This window comes from Podarcis pityusensis (assembly GCF_964106645.2).
Source record: "Podarcis pityusensis genome assembly, chromosome: 17".
NCBI classification, from domain to species: domain Eukaryota; kingdom Metazoa; phylum Chordata; class Lepidosauria; order Squamata; family Lacertidae; genus Podarcis; species Podarcis pityusensis.
The window spans coordinates 41,036,518-41,059,728 of NC_138042.1; the positions used below are offsets into that span (position 1 = coordinate 41,036,518).

At 42.0% G+C, this 23,211-nt stretch overlaps 1 protein-coding gene across 11 annotated transcripts in view; it reads left to right on the top strand.

The window, feature by feature from the left end:
• The window catches only part of ADGRL3 (adhesion G protein-coupled receptor L3), a 534,652-nt gene that overhangs the window by 403,725 nt on the left and 107,716 nt on the right, over positions 1-23,211 (top strand). For all 11 annotated transcript variants that reach the window (XM_080987086.1, XM_080987079.1, XM_080987081.1 and 8 more), the window contains 6 exons: positions 3,118-3,326; positions 4,524-4,700; positions 11,516-11,725; positions 13,306-13,526; positions 20,874-20,940; positions 22,223-22,314. In XM_080987086.1, the coding sequence (XP_080843212.1) occupies positions 3,118-3,326; positions 4,524-4,700; positions 11,516-11,725; positions 13,306-13,526; positions 20,874-20,940; positions 22,223-22,314 (976 nt within the window). The remainder of the gene's footprint in view (positions 1-3,117; positions 3,327-4,523; positions 4,701-11,515; positions 11,726-13,305; positions 13,527-20,873; positions 20,941-22,222; positions 22,315-23,211) is intronic.

A 23,211-nucleotide genomic window follows, 5' to 3' on the forward strand; every position in this document is an offset into this window, starting at 1 on the left:
TACAGATCGTGTTGTTCTCACAGTGACAATGAAGGGCTGAATGTTACATACAAAAGACTATGGTTTATAAGCTGAATGAAGCAAAATCATGGGTTACTGGGTTTAAATACGGATTATCTGTTTTGGAATTTCTTTTTCGCATCATGCTATATGGGAAAAGAGAGCTAAATATTTAGGTATACTGCTCAGTGCCCAAGCATCACTGGCGCACACCTGTGGAATGGGCCACCTCTCCTCCCTCCTTGCAGAGGCTCTTTTGAAAAGTTAAAGAATTGATTGGTGCCATTTAACTCATTTATCTCTCTTTGCTTAAGCTCCTCACGTTTCTGGCTGACTGGTTTGTATGTAGAACAAGTGTGGCATGTATATCCATATCAATTATGTACGAGTGACAGCTGCCCTTTCCTTGGCCTTGGAATCTAGTGTCAATTCTGCACACTTGGGAAACTTGAGGCCTATTGTTTTCTCATATGCACTTCTTTGGGCCCTAGAAATTTCTGTCAGCAACACAGGTTCCCACTGTCTCTGGGATCTCCTGGTTATTATGGCTCCTGCCCTTCCTTCTGAAGCCAGTCCACTTCCACGCTTCTTTGGCTTTTTCCTGGGCGTAGGACATTTCAGCGGGAAGTAAAGAGCTGTGGCACTTGTCCTTCTGGAGTCGCAGAAGGTGGCATAGTCCTCCCATCTCTCAGGGCTCGTCCTTCAGTTTCCCCCAGGAAAATCACTTCTTTGCCACTGAATCAGAACAAATGTCAGTTGGGTTTTCTGCAGATTTACAGACGTGGGTGGCGCTGTGGGTTAAACCACAGAGCCTAGGGCTTGCCGATCAGAAGGTCGGCGGTTCGAATCCCCGCGACGGGGTGAGCTCCCGTTGCTCGGTCCCTGCTCCTGCCAACCCAGCAGTTCGAAAGCACGTCAAAGTGCAAGTAGATAAATAGGTACCGCTCCGGTGGGAAGGTAAACGGCGTTTCCATGCGCTGCTCTGGTTCGCCAGAAGCGGCTTAGTCATGCTGGCCACATGACCCGGAAGCTGTATGCCGGCTCCCTCGGCCAATAAAGCGAGATGAGCGCCGCAACCCCAGAGTCGTCTGCGACTGGACCTATGGTCAGGGGTCCCTTTACCTTTACCTTTACGTTTGCTCTGATTCAGTGGTAAATAGCGGGTATTCCTGGATAAAGCAACAGGGCAGATGGAAAACCACTTGGACCCCTGCTTCGAAGCACGGGACTAGTGTGGACGAGCCCTCTGCTACAATTCCTGAAGTTCCTTGTAGAATTGCTCTTGTCCTCTTCCTTCTACAGCAGCTTGCTGTTCAGAATATGTTTGCATTAAGCTCGATCTTCACTTTAGCCTCAATGCTTTCTTCTTCGTAACTGATGCGCATCTCAGGGTGAACCTCCCTGAACCTCCCAGCTAGGGACTTGGTTTAAATTTAATTACATCCTGGTAATGAACATGTAATTACATATAGAACTAATGTTACACTATTTATTATCTTCAGCAGCAAGTCTAGAATTTTGGCACACAAAAAAGAATAGATTTGTTTTCTAATGGGGAGATACAATACAGTCATACTTTGGTTGTCGAACTTAATCTGTTCCGGGAGTCCGTTTGACTCCCAAAACGGTTCGAAAACCAAAGCACAGCTTCTGATTGGCTGCAGGAGCTTCCTGCACTCAATTGGAAGCTGCATTGGATGTTTGGCTTCCAAAGAATGTTCGCAAACCGGAGCCAAAACGTCCGAGTACCAAGGCGTTCCACAACCAAGGTATGACTGTACTGTGATCTGTAAACCTATGGTTGACAGTATTAGGCTGTTATCGCTTTATTATCTTCAATTAGTAGCCTTTCTTACACAGATAAGGCAATTAGGAATTCATTCCCTCAATTTTATCAAGATTATATTCGTTAAAGGCCAATGTTTGTTTATTTATTGCATTCCTATCCCACCCTTTTCCCAAGGAGCACAAGGTGGGGTACCCAGCTCTCCTCCTCAATTGATTCCCACAAGAAACCTTGAGAAGTAGGTTAGACTGAGAAGCAGTGACTGGCCCAAAGTCACCCAGTGAACTTCACGGCTAAGTGGGAATTTGAACCCTGATCTCCCAGGTCCTATTCTGACACTGTGGTCACTCTAGATCTCTGTCTACAGCACTGTTAAAAGAACATGTGGATAGAAGGGGGATAAAAAATATAGGTTTAAGAGAAAATGGAATAAATTTCTTATGTGGAGATACTAGTAGACACATTTACTAATCAATTTATTCTATATCTACTATTTCACTACAAGATACATCTTACTCAGGTGAAAAAGTACATTTTCTGGAGATTATGAGACTGCATTCTATTATGTGTGCCTGTCTGGAGAGTGTACAAAAAATTAGAAGGGTGTTTAAAGAGTTAACAGAAATTGAATGTTTAATATTTATGCCTCCAGTACGTTTTTGTTTGCTTCATTAAAAACATGTAAAGTATCGACAGAACACTAGGAAACTGCAATTAATCTGAATTATAATAGTAAGAATTGAAGTGGTCTGTAAATGGAGAAGGTTCCTGCTTAACATGTATATAAATTAGCTGGTTAATTGAATTGTGTTTGTAATATGCTGGAACAGGCATTTTGATCAGAATGTACAGGAAACATATTTTTTGATAGCATTAATAGATACAGGTATTTTTTTCCCCTTTTCCTCCTGTTGAAGAATTCGAATGCCTAGTCCTTACAGGACTAGGTTTGTTATTAGTTAATGGCAAGCCGAACCCTCCTGCAACCACAAAAATGTGTAGGTTGTTTCCCCAGCACCACTGCCGTAGCTCTTTCTGTGATGTAATTGTGACTTCCCCTGCTCAGCTTCTGAAGAACCCCTCCTAGCCACCAGCGTCTGTGAAAAGTAACATCAAAGTGATCAGGCCATTACCACGGCTGTTGTGTCCATGAAAATTCACATTTTCTTTTGGGAAACGTTGGGAGCAGCAGTAAAAAGCTTTTCCTATGAGAAACGTGGATAGAATACAGCATATTCGTTGTGATGCAAGATGAGCAAACTCAGAGCAAAAGGTTATGGGTGGGAGGGGAGCTATCTTAATCTCCCCATTATCCCGTTTTCTCCTTCCAGGTGAAATCAGAGTGGCTTTTGTCCTATACAACAACCTGGGCCCCTACTTGTCCACAGAAAATGCCAGCATGAAACTAGGCATGGAAGCCTTGTCTACCAATCACTCTGTCATCGTGAATTCCCCCATTATTACAGCAGCAATAAATAAAGAATTCAGCAATAAGGTTTATCTGGCTGATCCTGTTGTGTTCACTGTCAGACACATCAAGGTAAGGAGTTATTTGCCTTCCAGAAGATCACATATTTCAGTCTGCTTATTTTTCCCTTTCTCTTAAAAACATGCCAGAAAACATTTTGAGATTTTCCTCACATATATCATTTCTTTTTAGTCAAAGCACTGTGGCTCAAATTATATTTTGATGTTTGCTTTTATTCCCTTTTCATTTATACCCTTTATTTCAGGATATGAAACCTTCCAGGGTGGCTTATTAAAAAGAAAAGAAGAGTAAATTACATTTTTAAAGACCACAATCAACAATATCAGCGTATAAAAACTAATCAGGATATTTAACAAAAGGCAGTTGGTGGTAGAATAGTCATGGATGGTAGAGCTTTAGATATTTATTTGTCTATTACATTTTTAAATGAAGAAAGACCTCGTGCTCATCATATAGAAAAATGTTTATCTACTAATTAGAAACCTCATTGTTTGATTGTTAATTTAACTATTTCATAATGCTTATTTAAAAATGAGACTCATTTATTCGATATGTAGCTTTCCTGACAAGGGGCTAGTAACAATCCTAGTATTATTTTATGCTGGCTGTGAGGGAGACTGGCAAGTGTCCATTTACCAAAGACGCGGGTGGCGCTGTGGGTTAAACCACAGAGCCTAGGACTTGCCGATCAGAAGGTTGGCGGTTCGAATCCCCGCGACGGGGTGAGCTCCCGTTGCTCGGTCCCTGCTCCTGCCCATCTAGCAGTTGGAAAGCACGTCAAAGTGCAAGTAGATAAATAGGTACCGCTCCGGCGGGAAGGTAAACGGTGTTTCCGTGCGCTGCTCTGGTTCGCCAGAAGCTGCTTAGTCATGCTGGCCACCGGCTCCCTTGGCCAGTAAAGCAAGATGAGCGCCACAACCCCAGAGTCGGTCACGACTGGACCTAATAGTCAGAGGTCCCTTTACTTTGCTTATCACTGTTTTAACTCTCATAGAATAATTCCTTTGTTCTTCAGTTGAAATATAGTAGGTTAGTTCTGAAGTACTCATTATAGTTTTATGACCAAAATAAATAAAGAACAAAGAAATAAGACCCCATTTAGCTAAAGTGAAAAAGACAGCAAACTTTCTAATGCATGCACAAGGTAGAATTTTTAACTCACCAACCTCTGCTGATTGTAGCTGGGAGAAAGGAAATATGTTTAAAGCGTCGTCATTTCTATTGCATGTATTTCTGTCTTCCCGATAGCAGTCAGAGGAAAATTTCAACCCTAACTGTTCTTTCTGGAGCTATTCGAAACGCACAATGACAGGATACTGGTCAACTCAAGGATGTCGGCTTTTGACAACAAACAAGACGCACACAACTTGCTGCTGTAACCACCTGACCAACTTTGCTGTCCTGATGGCCCATGTGGAAGTGAAGGTAGGAAGATACTTGTTCTAGTTCTCGTGGCTACAGTTGCCGGATTCATTTAGGATGCTTTGCTGCAGTGACGTTCTTCCATGACACATGGGGGCTTGGTGAGACTTGGTGATGTTCCCATTTGCCACAGAATGGTCCAGTGGGAATCGTGCTAATGGCCCGATGGGAAAAAGCAGTGTCAGGAAAGATAAAGCTCAGAATGAGCTGAAGCTGGAGTGCCAAGAGCAACAAAAAAAGTGTATTTTAAGGTATGTTCAAAGAAAAGGAAGAAAGCAATAGATCCACTGCTCCCTAAGGATGGCAAAATGACAAAGAGAAGGCGGAAACTATTGAACTTCTAATGTGCCTCTGTTCTCTTCCCAAAGGAAACTCGACTAACATTGCATAAATTGTGTTACTGATGAGGAGTCAGGATTGCAGTTCAGGATTGATAAACAGTTAGTCAGGAAATGCATGACTATCCCTAGTGAGTTCTTCAGAGCCAGGTGAACGACATCCTAGCATGCTAAATGTGCAGATATACTCTCAGAAACTTTGTGTATCATCTTTTGAGAATTCCTAGGTAATAGGTGAGATGGCAGTCTTCAAAAACAGGGAAAGGAGAATCTTCAAAACTATAGACTGATACCAGGGAAGATACTAGAACATATTCTAAAGGGATCAGGTTCTATGCATATTGATAACTGCAGCAGAATTAGTAGAAACCAGCATATTCTTGTCAAGAATAAATCCTGCCTAACCCATTTTGCTGTGTGTGTTGTTGTTTTTTTTTAATCTGGGTTACTAGTTTAGTGGCTTGAATAATGCTGTAATTTATCTAGATTACAGCATCACATTTGGCAAAACTGAGTTAATAAGCTAATTGAATATGGGCTAGATTATAGTTCCAACTGGAAACTTCAAATGGCATAGACCACAGCCATCAGGGTGCGTGTGGGGGAACAAATGTCCTGATCATAGTGCAACAATACTGTGCCAGTTCCACTGGTTGCCTGCTTATTTCTGAGTTAAAATTCAAGTGCTGTTTAAAACCTTTTATACACACACACACACACACACACACACGGTTTAACTGCGCTTTTTTAGCATAATGTTTTAATGAACAGTCTGGCTGAAATCCTATTTGCACTTTTGCATTTTGAGGTGGGGCCTTGCTCACAAGTAGATGCAGAATAGCCGTCAGTTGGCCAGCCATTGGGGTAAAGGAGGCGGTTGCTCTCTGTTGGCGCGTCACAGGTGTCCCCCCCATTCTCTGCTCACAGCTGAGCCAGGCGACTGATGGAGCCATGAGAAGGCAGCTTCGGAAGAGGGTGGTGATGGCCATTGTTGCTGACACCCCCTGGCACCTGCCTCCATCTCCCATCCTCTCCTTGGCCCCAAACAGTGGGGCTCCCCTCACCTGCCAGCCCTGAGGGAGGCTTCCCATTGGGAAGCAGAGAGAGGTCCACCCCCGCCTAGCCCATGGCAGAGGCTATTGGCAAAACCTATTTGGTGTTTCGCAACTTTCCAGCTTGTTGCTGGACCTTAGCCAGACCTAGCAGAGTAAACGCAGAATCCACGGAAGCAATTGGCGACTTGGCTGCAGACAGGATAGACGAAGCAGGAATCAGGAACTTGTAGTTAGGTGTTTATTATATACAGTGGACTATTTACAGGAACAGAACACAGATCTTTAGCTAGCTCTCTCTGACACGACTCACAACTCCTACACTGACACAGAACTCTGAAGCTCTGAACACTGAACTAACACATTCCAGTTAGTGGGCCATTAATTGTCACTCCCTTGAGAGAGCTTGACTAATCAGGGAGCGGTCTCCATGTCTCTGTTATCACCAGGCAGGCTTACTCCTTCAGATTGCCTTCTGGCTGTCTGCCAAACCTTAATTGACTCTGTGTGAGTAGCTGCACGTACACAGATTCCCAACAGAGGCCAAGGGTGAAAGAGAAGGAGCTGCAAGCCACCGTGGTCGGCTCCAGCCCCTGACTCCTCCCAAAACGTAACGTGATGTCTCAGGTCTCCGTGGGGTGGGGGAAGCTAGCTCAATCTTGGGGACAGGATGTTTCAGACTGGGGGCAACATTGCTGAGAAGGCCCTCCTGCTAGCCACAGAACCGTGAACCACACTCAAAGATGGGCTATCAATTAACAAGATAGCCCTAATATACCTTGAGGTTGGACTGGACAGTACAGGGTGAAGTGAACGGTTCTGAGGATTTTATATGTCAAGACTGGAACCTGGAATTGGACCTGGTGATTAGCCAGCAACCAGGGCAATATGTAATATGATTATATGCTGTCAGACCCATTAACACTTCGGCTGCAGCATTTTGCGCTAGCTGCAGTCTCCAGACCATCGTCAAGGACAGGATACACACAAAGTGTGTGTAAATAATGGCCCCCGAAGGCCGTGAAATGCAGAAGAAGCACTCCTCTTAGTAGTCTCTGGCATTCTCTTTAGATTTACTCTTCCGAAAATTTCTCTGAGTCAAGAAAGGCTTTTATGATGTGTCAGCTATTAAATTAGGACTAAGACTGAATCACTTGAATTTATGAGAAAAATCATCGGGGGTTGCTCTGCAGTGGCCTCCTTTCTCATATGCTGCTGCTGCCGCTACCACCACCACTAATTAAGTGCCAGCAGTATTCTATGTGTTCTACATATGATACGCCACCTTTATACAAGGATGTGCATCTTATGAAATATTGCAACATTGCAGAATCCTTCATCTTTCTTATTTTGTTATATTATTCTGTTTCCCTGGTGCTGATGGAAACTTATTAAGATGGCTACCAAAAAGTATGTAACTGATCAAGGACAAAAGTGAACAGAAAGAAAAGGAGGTTCTTCCTCAGCCATACAGAAATATCAATCAACCTTTATTACGGTCCAGAGACCCAACAAATCGTTACAAAGCAATACACAATTCATACAGCCTACCTCCAGGTTAAACAAGCATTTTGTTCAGAATATAGGGATCATTGGTTCTTGCAACCACCGATAAAAACTTTGCCACTGCTGTTGTTCTAGTGTTTGTCCGGTCTTCCAATAGGAACCTGACATAGTGAGCCTCTGATTTTCCCAGGAAAGGTACCAGCAAGGGGAATATCAGTTCAGCCCTGGCTTGCTCGTATTTTGCACAGTGCAATATTGCTTTCTGAGGAAGAACCAGAATCAAATGTTCTGAATTCTGTTTGGAGGGCGTTTCAACATCTGTATTATAATACACTAACGTGTCTTGTTCCAGCGGTTTGAAGTCTCTAGTTGACCCACCTTCCCAGGGTACAAAATCATCAGCTACAGAAAGTGCACAGTGCGGTTTCTGTGAAGGAAGGTATCATTGTCAGTTTGGTTATCAAATCATCAGACAGACCTCCATGAAGAGCAGAAGTTGTGGGAGGCAAGTCAGCAAGAATACAGGCTGAGAAAAGGTTGTAGGTGGCAGGGAAACTATCAAGGCGATTGAAGGGAGGGAATTAATATACGCAGGGAAACGAAACACAGGAGCCTTAATGAAAGGTAAGTAGAGAAGGAGGAAGCAGCTAAGGGAAAATCGCACATAGAGATGGTGAACCTGAAGCCATCCAGCTGTTGAACGCTGTCTCCCATCATACCTGGCCAATGGCTTTGCTAGCTGGGAATTAGCATGAGTTGTTGAACATCTGGAGAGCCACAGGTTCATGCCATCCCTAGGCTAAAGAGGCTACATGCTGTTAAGGAGGGCGAGACGGGAGACAGGGGAAATGGCCAAGAGTCCAGTACAGGCTTTCAAGCTTCTGGTAACTGCAGCTCACTTAAAATGAAGACTCATGTCCCTATTGCTTCTGAAAAGATTTGCTTTTACTGTGAAAGAGTAAAAATGGCATTTCTCAGACCTGCCCACCCTGTGTTTCTGCAACAGGAAGCCTTCTTTGGGCATGTAGTTTTGTGCCCCATGTGCTACGACCAAACTGCTGTGCAATTTCTTGATCAAGTAGTTAAGACCTGCCTTCTCCCCTATTGAATCATATGGTATAGCCCCATAGGCAGGTCCATGACGAATATACAAAATAATAATAATAATAATAATAATAATAATAATAATAATACATTTTATTTATACCCCGCCCTCCCCAGCCAAAGCCAGGCTCAAGGCGGCTAACAAGCAATAATAAAAACAAGTTGAATGAATACAACTTAAAAACAAGATTAAAATACAACATTAAAACATCGAAACATTAAAATGCAGCTTCATCACAGGAGGAGAAAGGAAAAAAGAAAGAGGGGGAGGGTTGTAAACTTCAGATTCCCCATTGGTGCATGGCTGTATGACTGACATACAAATGTGTGTGTGTGTCAGTGACAAAAAAAAAGGAGGATTCAGTGCTGAAGTACTTTAATAACGTTTTGCTTTTTAAAGCTATATTCTTTTCATTTTTTAAAAAAAATATCCCTCTTGTAATCATTTTCTCCTGACTGAAGTTTAATGACTGATGAGTAAATATATGGGATTCAAATCAGCTGCAACTGCTTTAGCCTGCAGCGTGTATTAGCCTGCAGCAAATAACCCATTGCAGAGGAAGCCCATTGCTTTGGTGCTTCTGTGTGGTAAACTGGCAGTGTGGGCAAAACGTGTGTCTTTAAAATGTGGGGCACATTTGGGCCTCCATCTGTATTAAGTGTCTATCTGTTCCCTTTGGGGCATGTCTTGGGAGCCAGAATCACCTCAGTACTATACATAAAGGCATTTACCATTGATTAGAATTCTTTGTACCTTGCCAACAAAGGTCCGTATAGTTAAAGCTCTGGTTTTCCCAGTAGTGATGTATGGAAGTGAAAGCTGGACCATAAAGAAGGCTGATCGCCGAAGAATGGATGCTTTTGAATTCTGGTGCTGGAGGAGACTCTTGAGAGTCCCATGGACTGCAAGAAGATCAAACCTATCCATTCTGAAGGAAATCAGCCCTGAGTGCTCACTGGAAGGACAGATCCTGAAGCTGAGGCTCCAAGACTTTGGCCACCTCATGAGAAGATAAGACTCCCTGGAAAAGACAGGTGTTGGGAAAGATGGAGGACGCAAGGAGAAAGGGATGACAGAGGACGAGATGGTTGGACAGTGTTCTCGAAGCTACCAGCATGAGTTTGACCAAACTGTGGGAGGCAGTGGAAGACGGAAGGGCCTGTCGTGCTCTGGTCCATGGGGTCACGAAGAGGCGGATACGACTAAACGACTAAACAACAACAACAAAGGGTAGAGCTAGGTATACCAGTGGCAGACCCATGTGCAAGCTAATCCTGCTCCCTCCCACCCATTGCTACCATTCACAATCCCCTGACATCCTCAGCTGAGCAGGCAGCAGCACTTTTGACTGGCAGCCTCTTGACTTCCATCCATGGCGGGTAACTACCATATTAGATCCCTCAAAAGGCATTGCCCAATGTCAGGAATGTCAGAATTGACAAAAAGGTGTCAATAAAGCTTGAATGAATCATTGAGCAGCAGGATTGTTTCTCTTTGACCCTCTGGTTGGGTGTGGCACCACGTTCTGCATCTCCAAACACCAAATGTCGGGAGGTCTTCAGAGAGAACCATCACCCACCTGGTCATTTGGGAGATCAAGCCATTACATTAGCTAAAAGGGTGACGTGGAATGTAGCATATACAAGGAACACCCGAAAGAGGAACTATTGTAGTAATTGGTGACTTCAACTACCCTCACCCAGACTGGCCTACAAGGCTGTTCATAAATTCTTGAGCCAGTGCCATAGCTCCACATCTGCCAGGACTTATGCCAGCTCCTAAAGCCCCTGTGCCAATGGATCTGAACTATAGATTGCACCCTACATTTTGTAGTTTGTGGCATGCCATTTTTGGATCTGCTTCTGTCTAAAATAAATGTCCTGTAGAATGTCTATATGAGCAGCCTATTTTTGTAGTTCTGGAGGGAGGTGTTGAATTAGGCCGTTTTGCTGCAGTTCACGTAGAAGAACAAAAATATCCAAATTGATAGAAAATCTTTTACACAAAAATGCCTGTTTGTTGCAGCAAAAAACAACAAAGGGTTCTTGCAGTGCTTTAAAGTCTAACAGATTTATTATGACATAAGCTTTCTTGGACTACAGCCAATTTTTTCAGATGCATTAAGGGATCATCTTCAGTTGGCAGGACACATGCAGATGGACGTAGAGAGAAATGTGAAGAGTGAGGTTAGATGGAAATGAATTGTTAAAAAAAAAAGTTCTGACAATTAAGTTAAAGATTAAAAGTATGCAAAGTGGGCAAAGTTGCCAGTCTTTCCCTGTGTTAATTCTATAGTTTATCTGGGTCTCCAGGACTTTTTGAAAATATTTTTAAAGTGGTTTTTGCAATCCTGATGGAGCTAAAAATGTCAGTTTTCAATTTCTCTGGTACTTATTGATTTTAGTGGTGGAGGTTGATGGTATTTTTCTGCTGAATCAATGTTCCTCTCCTTTCTAAAATGATTGCTATCATAGAGGTCTGAGAAATACAGTAATTGTTTTCACTACATATTTCACAAATACAGATCAACACCAGGTTACTAACAGCACTAATCTGTAATACCTGAAGTGTGTCATGTTCTCAGGTATACGAGATCAGAAAAGTCTGCTAATGAACTTTTTGGGGGGGGGGCTGCTTTTGCAAACAAGACAGACAGACAGTGAAGAGACAGAGTGTGCATGTGTTAATGTACTGCTCGCTTCATATGACAGATTTGGCATGCAAATGGAGATAAGGTCAAACAGTTTCAGATGCGCCAAGCTTTCTCAGACTTGGGTACCAGTTGGTGACTAATTGTCTTTCTACTATGCCTTGCAGCATGGGGATGCAGTCCACGACCTCCTCCTGGATGTCATTACTTGGATTGGCATTCTCCTGTCCCTCGTCTGCCTCCTGATCTGCATCTTTACTTTCTGCTTCTTCCGTGGGCTCCAGAGTGACAGAAATACCATCCATAAAAACCTGTGCATCAGTCTGTTTGTGGCAGAGCTTCTCTTTCTCATTGGGATCAACAGGGCCGATCAGCCGGTAACTATCCAGTTAGAAATGCAGTAGTGAAGCCTATTCCTTGCCTTTGGCCAGGCAATAAAGCGCCACTGATTTATCCCCCGTGAAGCTGAACCAAATGCTACTGATCGTGATAATAAAATGGAGTGTCCCAAGTTTTCCGAATATCCAAAACCCACCTTTATTAGGACCAACTAAAATGTCACAAGCAGGTCATGAACAAGCTTCCTAGTGCTCTAATTCAGGCTGAATATTAAGGAAAACAAGGATAGGAAAGAGAAGGAAAAAAATGCTTGTTGTGATGTCAACCCAGGGGGAACTGCTGATAAAATAAATAAATAGAATCTTCCTCCAGTTTTAAGATTCCTCTCCTGGACAACTAAATTTGGTGTTCTCCAAAAGCATAGTTGGTCTATTGGTGGAGGGTCGGGGGGGGGTGTCTCTGAAAGCCACACCAGCATAATACCTATATTAAGACCAATTAAAATGTTCCCAAAGTATAAGCAATCTTAGTTGTCCAGGTAACAGATTTTAAAACTGGAAGACGATTATCCTCTGCTGCCTGTATATGGAACTTAATTTTGGGAGAGCACTTCACTTCTAAACCACAAGGAAACATTTCCCATATTAATTTCTAGTCCCCCACCTTCATAAAATTAAACTCCAGCTTTGCTAACACACATGAAAAGGATCTTGGGATTGTAATTATACATAAAAACTATATCTGGATTGTGTCTACTGCAATCTGAACTTGAGTCAGCAAGTGTGTTGGAACTGCAGAAAAGGAAAATGCTAATACGATTTTAGGCTGCATTAAAAGTTTCCAAGTCATCAGAAGAAATAGTTGCACTTTATTTTCACATAGCCGTCTAATCTGATTTAACAGTGGAATCCTGTGCAGGCCTACTCAGATGCAAGTCACAACACATACAGTGGGGCTTTCTCTGAAGTAAGTGTGCATAGAATTGCAGCTAACACCTCCTTGAATCCATATTAATAAAAACAACAGACATTTGAGCACCAATCTATCAAGCTCAGCTTTTTCTCTCCTCCATCCCACAAACCCCTGTTGTTTTACATCTAGTCCGAAGAAGAGTTCTGAAGAACTTGAAGCTTGTTTAGAACTTTGTGACATTTTAGTTGGTCCAAATAATACTATTAACTGTGGTTTGTTGGTTTTGCTAATGAACCAACACTGCTATATAATCAACTATGCAAAAATGTATAGTGATCCAAGAATGGATAAGCATATATATACCATTTTAAGCATTTGAGAATCATAATCCAAGGGTAGTGGTATGTTAGCTGTTAAGGCTTACTTGGAGAACATTTTAATTCAGTACTGTTTGAACCAAGTGTAAAGTCAAGCTAGTAACTAGTAATTAGGGTTAGTCCCATCATATCATGCCTTTCCCTGTAGACTTCTAAAAACAGCAGATATCGGGGCAATCACAAAATGTTAGGGCCCCTCTGCCCCCTTCTTTGGGTTTGAGCATTGACCAGCAGCGTAGAATTTGCCTTTTTTGCCATTCCACGCAGGATCAATGTCAGATTCAGATTACAAGTAATTATTTTTTTGCTTTGTCTTTTTACTCTCCCAGATAGCCTGTGCGGTGTTTGCTGCCCTCTTGCACTTCTTCTTCCTTTCTGCTTTCACGTGGATGTTTCTGGAGGGAGTGCAGCTCTACATCATGTTGGTGGAGGTCTTCGAGAGTGAACATTCACGAAGAAAATACTTCTACTTGGTTGGCTATGGCATGCCCGCTCTAATTGTGGCTGTTTCGGCGGCCGTAGACTACAGAAGTTACGGCACAGGAAAAGTGTGAGTTTCATTTCGTGGTTTGGGGGAGTCTGAAAAACCAATACTAGTGAGCATGGATTTGTCAGAGTTCTAGAAATAAATAGGCAATAGAAAGCCTGTTCACAGTAGGTGTGTGCACTGGCCAGAATATTTGGTCTGGACCCTGATCTGGGGGTTTGAAAAATAGTCTTCCTCATTCCAAGGTTCTTTATAGGCTCCCCAATTCAGCTTGGGGTACATCTAGATCTAATTCATTCCCTGCTGCCCCCCGCACACAGAATTCACCCTTGGGAAATTGAAAAAAATTCTATGTATTTTTTTCCTTTTGACAGAAATAGATAAAATTTGCAGGCATACTATCCCCTCCAGAGTGGAGAGAGCCTGCCAAACTACGGACTTTTGTGCTGAGCACGTTTTAGGAAAATAAATGTGCATTATTGTTTTGGGGTTTTTTTAATGGTGGCATTTTAATTTCGCAGGGTTCTAATCTGTGTTGTGCTGCCATTCTCACTTTTCACGGGGCACATAAGAAAGTCATATACACTGTAAAAGAAATTCTTAATTTGCACATCCTGTTTCAACCAGTGTTAGGTGGACACCTGAGGGTGTTGTGGCTCTCAAGCACACACCAGAAAAAAAACTTCATTCTGGAGCTAGCATTTCCAACAACAGAAGCACTTCCTATAGGGAAGATGCCCAATCAACAACTGCACTTTTATTAAGTCTACCTCTGAAATAAGATTGTTTCAAAATGGCCATTAAATTATCCACGATATTTAAAGCCAATTAAAAGAGAAATGGGACTGCAGAGTTTGGTCAGAACTCTTGCTGAAATAAAGAAAGTCTGGATCTGGTCTGGGGTTTCCATAATGGAAGAGAGGTGAGATTTAAATGTAAGGATATGAAAATATAAAATAACCCTGTGGCAGAAGGGAGAAACTAGGGGGTTACCGTATTTTTCGCTCTATAAGACGCACCTAGTTTTTGGAGGAGGAAAACAAGAAAAAAATATTCTGAATCCCAGAAGCCAGAACAGCAAGAGGGATCGCTGCGCAGTGAAAGCAGCAATCCCTCTTGCTGTTCTGGCTTCTGGGATAGCTGCGCAGCCTGCATTCGCTCCATAAGATGCACACACATTTCCCCTTACTTTATAGGAGGGGAAAAGTGAGTCTTATAGAGCAAAAAATACGGTAATCTAGAAAAGCTGGAAGCAAGGGAAAGGTTGAATACCTTTCCACCATCACTTAACCACTCCCCCTCTCAAAGCTGCATCTCTCTAGGAAGAACAAGGGATAAGTTTTTCACACGTTTGCGTATAGCAGGTAACCAGGCCAATAATGATATGTTTGTTTTCCTCAAATGAGTTCTCTGATGCCGCTCAATTTCCTGGTTTTTGTGTAGTCTTTAAAACAGCCTCTTTCATTCTTTTATCTCAAGTCTTCTGAAATAAGGACCAGATATACTGTTTATTTTTGGTGGCGGAGAAAGTCGCGTATGAGCAACATGGTTACTGGAATCTAATAAAAGAGAGTACACGCTCCATTTTGAACACACACATTAAACTTCCATATATAGTCAGATTTACCACTTAGCAAGTGGGAAGCCGTACAGCCATTTTAAGCAGCCTATTGCACATTCACAAACAGCGCGATAAGTCGGAGCTCTTCAAATTTTATGGTCCAGTGGCATCTAATGATTGTTTATTGGATGCATTTAATACACACCAGGGATACCTTAAGGTTTGATTTCTTTTCAGGCAGGAAATAGAGCAAATTGTTATAGCTGTTATTACTTGGAAAGAGCAGGCATGATTGAATGGATCCCCAGTTGTCATTGTGGTTGTGACAAAAATAAAAAGCAGAGCGCATGGTCCCATGGAAGATGATTAGCATATGCTTGGGGCGGGGGGAAGAAGATTGTGGAAGCTGCGGCAGGAAAGGTGGAGATTTGCAACAAATTTAACTGCTTTTGTTATTTACAAAACAAGAACTTCAACGGATGAGTGATAAGGAAAGGGATGTCAGGGAGATCTCTGTGCCTCAAGATGGTCCAGTGACCAGGCCCAGAGCCGTCATGTGATGGCATCAGGATCCACTGGATCACAGGCTAGTTCACCCCGTCCTCTTCCCACTCCCTAGAAAGTGCAGACATTACCGGGATTTCAAAGGCAGAGTTGACTTCCAGGGGGAATTTTTGAAAGATGGAGCTTTGTCCTGGGTCTTAAGCAAGTCAATTGAAAAATCGTGTTTTTGGAGTGTCCTGGTTTTTACTCACTGAAATTTGGGCGCTTTTTGTGGCTGCTACAAGTGGGAATCCTGGACACACACTAGATGCCGGGAAGAAGGAGCTCCACATCTGCCTAATGTTGGTATCATTCCACAGAAGGCAGTAGACAACTGGATGGCTGGGGAGCTGGTGGAAAGACAACTCCACCCAAATAAAAAACTGTGTGTTTGGATTTCTCTGTAAGCCCAGCAATTCCACTGTAGCAAGAATTGCTATATCTTTTGATACTGAACAATTACATGACATACCTAATAAACAAAAGTGTAAAGCAAGGCATCTTAATTTATCTGCCTTATAAATAGCTCTAATTGCCAAAAGTAGTTGAAGTGAAATATTTGATAAGGGGGAAAACCAATTTAATTAAGTTAATGTGCTTTAAATGTAGTATTCAAACCAATTCTAAAATTTGTTTAGAAATGTTTATGGAGATATTTGTAAATATGTTAAGACGTAACAGCTGAATAGAATATACTTCCTCAAATTGTTTAGATGTTGAGGGGGAAATGAATGTCCTGAAAATTAATTAATATTCCAGATTTAGCATATCTGAAGAGCTGTGCACACACGCGCGCGCACACACACATATGGTTTCTAGAATCACAAAGGAACTTCAAAGTTATATAGTCTGACCCCTGAACCCACATAACGTCAAATCCCTTTTTTTAGCTCTGGGGCCATTTTTTGAATGTGTTGCCTTTGGTATGTTTACCAAGGCTGCACTTCCAATCGTTCTGAGATGCTTTGCATTAGGTTTGGTTTCATGAAATAACTCAAAGGAAGTTTCCAGGGTGTCAGATGTGTACAAGCAGTTTTGCACATAATGAGCAGTTGCCAGAAAGTTGCAGATAGACTGCATCTGTTAGCATGGTTTGCAGCATCTCCTGAAAAATCCTGTATTTTCTTTCTGCCACCCCATTTTCTTCTGGAGAGTACGGATTAGTCAACCTTTGAGAGCCAGTATGGTGTAGTGGTTCAGAGCGGTTGACTCGTAATCTGGTGAACCGGGTCCGATTCCCCGCTCCTCCACCTGCAGCTGCTGGGTGACCTTGGGCCAGTCACACTTCTCTGAAGTCTCTCAGCCCCACTCACCTCGCAGCGTGTTTGTTGTGGGGGAGGAAGGGAAAGGAGATTGTTAGCCGCTTTGAGACTCCTTAGGGTAGTGATAAAGTGGGATATCAAATCCAAACTCTTCTTCTTCTTTCTCTTCCAAGAATGCTTTAAAATCTGAAGAATGGAATTCCACACCTCTGTTACTTTTGAGTGCCATAACTGGCTTGTCAAATTTCATATTTGCCAAAGTAACTCATTTTTTGAACTTTTCAAATGTTTCACCTTTGTGTTAAAGCAGAAATATGAATAAGAATCAGTAATGATAATAATAATAATTTTGTTATTTATCCTTCACCCGTCTGGCTGGGTTTTGCCAGCCACTCTGGACGGCTTACAGCATACATAAAAAAATGTAAAATATCAGACATTAAAAATTTCCTGATACAGGGCTGCCTTCAGATGTCTTCTAAATGTCAGAGAGCCATCAACTATTACAAGACAGTACTTAGCTCCACCCAGACTAGGAGAAAATGGTCCCGTGAGGTCTGCAGACACTTCACATGCACTCACCACTGTCTGCTTCCCTGGAATCTGTCAATAAAAATTTACTCAGTGGCTGACCTGGGTCTCAGATTTCAGCAGCGCCCTGTGCAATGCCAAAATTCAACGCCATCCCCAAGGCTCTGTGCCCAGTGCATCCAAACCAGTCACACTCCCCTAAATCTGCCTCTGATTTACTGCTTCAACTCCAGCCTGATTGGTGTCCATCCAGGTTTACTGTCCTCTGCCTTCTTACATCTGATAGCTGGGGAGCTGGGCCCATAACCTGTTGAAAATCTGGGGTGAGATACTCAGGTAGCAGACAATGTCCCCAGTTCTAGTCACCACACAGAGGCAGTTTAAGATCCAAATAGTTTACTGGTGCAGAAGATAAGGCTTTAGTAGAACAGTTCCAGGCTTGGTATATACATACAGCATGTTGACATTGCAGATAGAAAGTATTTCATTAACTTTGAGCTGACATAACTTAATCTCTTGTATAGTCAGCAATGGACCCTCACCATAGGAGTTGACTTGGCTGACCTGACACCTGTTGTGTTTCTCCCATCCATAGGATGATTTGTGCCCATGAAATAAATTACCCCTTCCTCTGTGTCTGGTTCCTCCAACATCCACCTCTTTTTAATTGTGCTTTTCTTAATTTTCTGTCCATGGGAGTTAAAAATTACACTGAACACCTCAAGGGCAAAGCTGACAACATGGGTGATACTTGTTCATGCATGGTCTGCCAACTTTTTCAAAGTGGAAAAATCAGCCATTGGAGGCTGCTAGTTTTAATGAAGGAAAGGCAGGCGGAAGGAGCTGCTGCCCGTTTTCTGCTCAAAATCACCCTGATGAAATTGCCCCTAGCAGGGGGAGACATAGTTAGGGTTCTGATATTTTTTCCTCTGATGGCTGGAGAGGCAATTTTGAGCAGGAAGGAATGGGGAAATCTCCTTCATTCCCAACTGCAGCCTCTGATACAGTTTGCTGCATTTCAGTAATAAATGAGTGAATCCATTTGGACACTGTTCACACATCTCCCACATATTGTCTAGTTTGACCCTTAATAAAAGGACTGATGTTTTGCTATGCAAATCTCTAATGCAAGTTTAATAATGAAGTATAATCTTCGGCGTGAAATACAGAATAGGTAAGTTGATACCTTTTATTGGAAGGGAGAATATATACAGGTTTCCAAGTTACATGGAAACTCTGTCAGGCAGCAAAGAATGCTAACTAATTCTAAGGAGAGAATGGAAATAATGCAAGAATCTTCGCTATTCATTTAAACAGGGGCCTAATCGCAAAATGGCTTGCGCATGAAATATACATACGACACCACATTAATGCAAGCTTTGTGTTTGGCAGACTGTTGTGTTAATTGAAAATGCTAAGCTTCCTACTCTTCCACAAACAAAAATAACCATAGAACAGGATGCTGAAACAGCTGCATCAGTAGCTAAAACAGCAATGTATGAATGCCCAGGAAGAATAGGCCAATGTTTGCAGCTGCCATAGTTCTGCTTGCATGGTAACATTACAATATGCAAACCTGTGACAGAGGTTTCCTACATGTCCATCCTTGCAAAGTCTCATGGAAGCTGTAGTGCGGGGACCAGAAAAGACAGCTCTTGTTTGGTGGGTTTGTCTGGCAGATGAGTGACAGCTGCCACCCAAGAGGAGAACCTCTTATTATGGCATGGCTCTCTTTCAATTTTGCCCAAGTCCTCCCCAGCTCCAAGTGAGCCAGAGCCATAGATGCCTTTTTAAAAAAACAACAGTATGAATTATTACCCTCAATGATCAGTTTCCTGAGTTGCTTCAAAGGTCACATTTACATGCTGTATGCCCTTACGGCATTCCCGACTTTTTGAAAAGTCAGATTGATTGCTCGTTGGGCAAGATACTCTTTGGTAAATTATGTTTCATGTTTTATAAGTCAGTTGCAGTAGTCTGCAAGGTTTAAAGTATGAAGGGGTTAAAGCAAGTGACTCCCAACACCAGTTTTGCCAGTTTTGAGCTTCTCTTCGCCCGATGCATGCAGACCACACCAGTGCAAAACTCAGAATATAAACTCATGATAGTTTCATTTTGCATTCTGAGCACAGAAAGAACAAATTGGGAAAGGAAAGTCATCTTGCAATACATCAAAGCATTATCAGCTGGGGAGATTTTTATTATCAACCCACCATTTCTGAAATGTAGCAGAAGCACTGGAGCTTCACTCCCAAGAAAAACTCATATCAAATTTCACCACTTTAATATATCCCATCATAATGATGTTAAGGGTAGAAAGCCTCTGTTTAAAGTAATGGCAACCCCAGAAATGAGAGAGAGAGAGAGAGAGAGAGAGAGAGAGAGAGAATTGGAGACTATATTTTTTTCATGAGGTATGAAAAAGAATAAACTTTATCTGATCTTATCTAAAAGCGTTGACTCAGGGTGTGCCATTTTGGGAACCTGTTCTGGCTTCTTTTGGTCATCACCACTATCTAAGCTTTCTGGATCAGCGCTGAATCCAGAAACGCTCTCCAACTGTGTACCCGGTACTTAAGGGGGAATGCAACCCGATCCAAAAGAGACTGAACAGTGTCTCTTGGTCAGTTGAGTCTCTGAGCAACAGTACTTCTTCCTTGTCTGGATTCAACTTTAGATTGTTTACCCACATCACTGATCTCAGTCGTCAGTTCAGAAGGTCCTCTGCCTCCATCTAGAATTTTATTTCAAAGAAAATCTGCATATTTGAAAATGACTGGATTCTCATATTTCTTTGCATAGAAGGTATTCAATCTCTTGTGAGCGTGCAGCTCTTGATACATTAAACTACCAAAAACAGAAGATCATAAGGGTAGATTTATGTTCAACTGTCTTGTTACCTTATGCCCATTTTGTCATTGGGAAAACTCAGAATGGAAATGTAATTTCCCCAAATCATTAACCATTAGGGGATATTAAATCAGATAAAATGAAGCTATTAATAATTTAGGTTAGGTCATGAATCACCTAGCTTGATTCTAAAGGTCAGTTGCATTTCTAGAAATATTCATGAAAACAGAAAACTCCTGAATCTAATTAAGCTTCCGACCTTCTAATCCTAAATTTATTTCCCTTTTCACTAAATCGTTCAGATCTTCACCTACTATGGGAGCTGACAGTCTGGCTGAGCAGCAGTGAATAGCTTGCAGCTAGATTTAATGGCTGTTTTAGGGCTTTTATAAAGATTTTCTATGACAGAAACGGAAGGTCTTAGCAAGTAGAATCTGTGCTATTTTCTCCTGCTTCCTCCAGAGGTAATTATCTTACTCCATCAATAGCACTGTCAGAAACCAGGCATATAATTCAGGTTTTAAATGAACAAGCAATGTGATATTTCCTGCCTCCTAGTGGAACGTTACACTGCTCCCATTCCTCTCTGTCACTTACTCACACTTGATATATGCTTCTTAGATGCCCTCTTACATGCCATATTTCCCTGCATTTCCATTACAGATGTTGGCTTCGACTTGACACGTATTTCATCTGGAGCTTTATAGGACCTGCAACCTTGATAATTATGGTAAGAATTCCTGATTAGCATGACTTTCAGTGCATGTTTTTATCGCATACTTAGCAGACAGTGCCTGGTGTTGCCTGGTAGTTGAATTCTGGTCTGTGAGGCTGTGCACATTGGGGAAAAGCTTGTGCAACCAAAGTGCAGTGTGGGGCTGTTTCGAAGTCCTTTTTCAATCAGTCCTGCAGTGCTCTTTGCTACCTGCTCCTTCCCCCGCCCCCCATCTCCTACTTGCCCTTCAACATCCCTGGATTGCCCCCAGGTGGGCCAAACCAAAGTGGTCCAGCCCTAATATTTGCCCTTCTTGTGAACCTGTGCAAATAAAAGGGCATACATGAGAGACTGAACCCACATCTGTTCTTTAATCTGCTAAAGGTTCAACAGAGCCAAGATGTGTTGTTTTTTTGCTTGGGTCTTAGAGACATATACAGAAACAGTGTTTAACTGTTGTCTTCTGGTTGTTATCTTGGTTGTGTGGTTCCTTGATCCTGCACCTTCAAGAAAGATTCCTATGGGTACATTGGTTGAGGATTTTTGTATCTTTACAGAGTATAACAGGATTTGCTTTGTCTAGTCATCGCAGCATGGATTTTTAGCAATTGCTTCCCTTCCTGTGCATCCTATTATTCTGTTCTGCCTTTGTGTTTGCACATTTTCAAAAGTCCTGCACAGCAGTGTCACCACTGTGACTGAAGAGCAAGGATTGAATAACACGCTATAGAGATCCAGAAAAGCAACTTGTCAGATTTTAAGCATCTGCTTTTTTCCCTGTAAAAGAACTTGTTAAGATCAGTCTGTCTAATGTCGTGTCTTTGTGTTGCCCTGCGGGCTTCCGGTGCCCCTTTTCTCCAAGTCACCTTTGAAAACTGTCTACTTGGGCTGACCCTACAAACTAATTTCTTAATCCGCTTCTTCTGCTATGAAGAATGCAAATAAAAGACTAAGGCCCAGCTCTCAGTAATGTCATAAATCAGTGTCTGGGCTGTACCATTTCAGCTTGCAGGTGGGCGCACACATGTTGGTACAGTCCTGCATACAAAACAAAATCATCCCACAAAGAAAACTAGGATGTCAGAGAGGCAGCTAGTCTAGAGTCTTCTCTTTGACATCTAGTGCTTTATATGTAAGAATTTTTACTTTTGTGTGGAGGAATATACAGTAATGTGAGTCTCCACTTGCTGTGTGAACTAGTGCAGTCCAATCATAGTTTTGCTGCTGTAGAGAAAACTAGAGCCTTGGGTTAATCCCCTTCTTTTTCTCATAACTTGCTTCTTATTTTTAATTTCAGCTTAATGTAATCTTCCTTGGGATTGCTCTTTATAAAATGTTTCATCATACAGCCATATTGAAACCTGAATCTGGGTGTCTCGACAATATCAAGTAAGTGAATTTTCACTCATTGTCTTCTCAGCTGTGTTATGTAAACAACACATAATTATTCAAGGATAATGCCAGCAAGAAAATACTAGATTGGATCCAGAAAAAGTTGATTGAAATCAAGACCCACACTGAAATCGATGAGACAAGTCAGTCTGGACTTGAGTCCTATTGCCTTCAGTGGGAGTTTGGTGAAACTTATATAGCCTAGATCCAACCCAAAGTGTTGATTTTCTTGTGTTCCAACATTTTTGCACTATTGTACAGTGCCATTAAGGCATAGTAGCAACCACGTGAGAGTTCCTTTCCCATGAAGGTAACTTATGTAGCTATAGTGCAGCGTTGGCTAGTTTTGGCAGTGTGATTCTGTGTGAAAGACTCAGTCGACATGAATGTCACACTCCCACACAACCTCTAATGCAAAAGCAGCTGTTTCTACATCTGAAAGGCATCTAGGAATGTTTAGCGAGGTGCAGTGATACTTCTTTAAAATGCCCAGTGCCCAAAGACAGCTGTTTAAAAAACAGGCAGCAGCCCTCATTCGTTAAAACGAAGATGTATTTATTCTTCTGCAATAAAAAGTATACATGTAATTCATACTGAAAGTAGAAGTAAATAATAGGAAGGAAATGGATACAGTTGTGGGTTGTTTAATTATTTCATTGTTCTTAGTGTTCCAGGATAGTGACTTACTGGGTGCAAATGGTTCTGTAACTTGTATCAGAGGGAACTTTGAATGTCCTAGTAGACTACTTCCTGATGTTTTTTTACTGACAACAAAGTCCAACCAGAGAGCAAATTACGCCATATGTTATTTTGTCTGCTAATGGGACCTCTTCTCTAGGACTTGACTAGTTTTAAATCAGATTGAGAAGTTATTGTCTCTATAGTTAGCTGTTT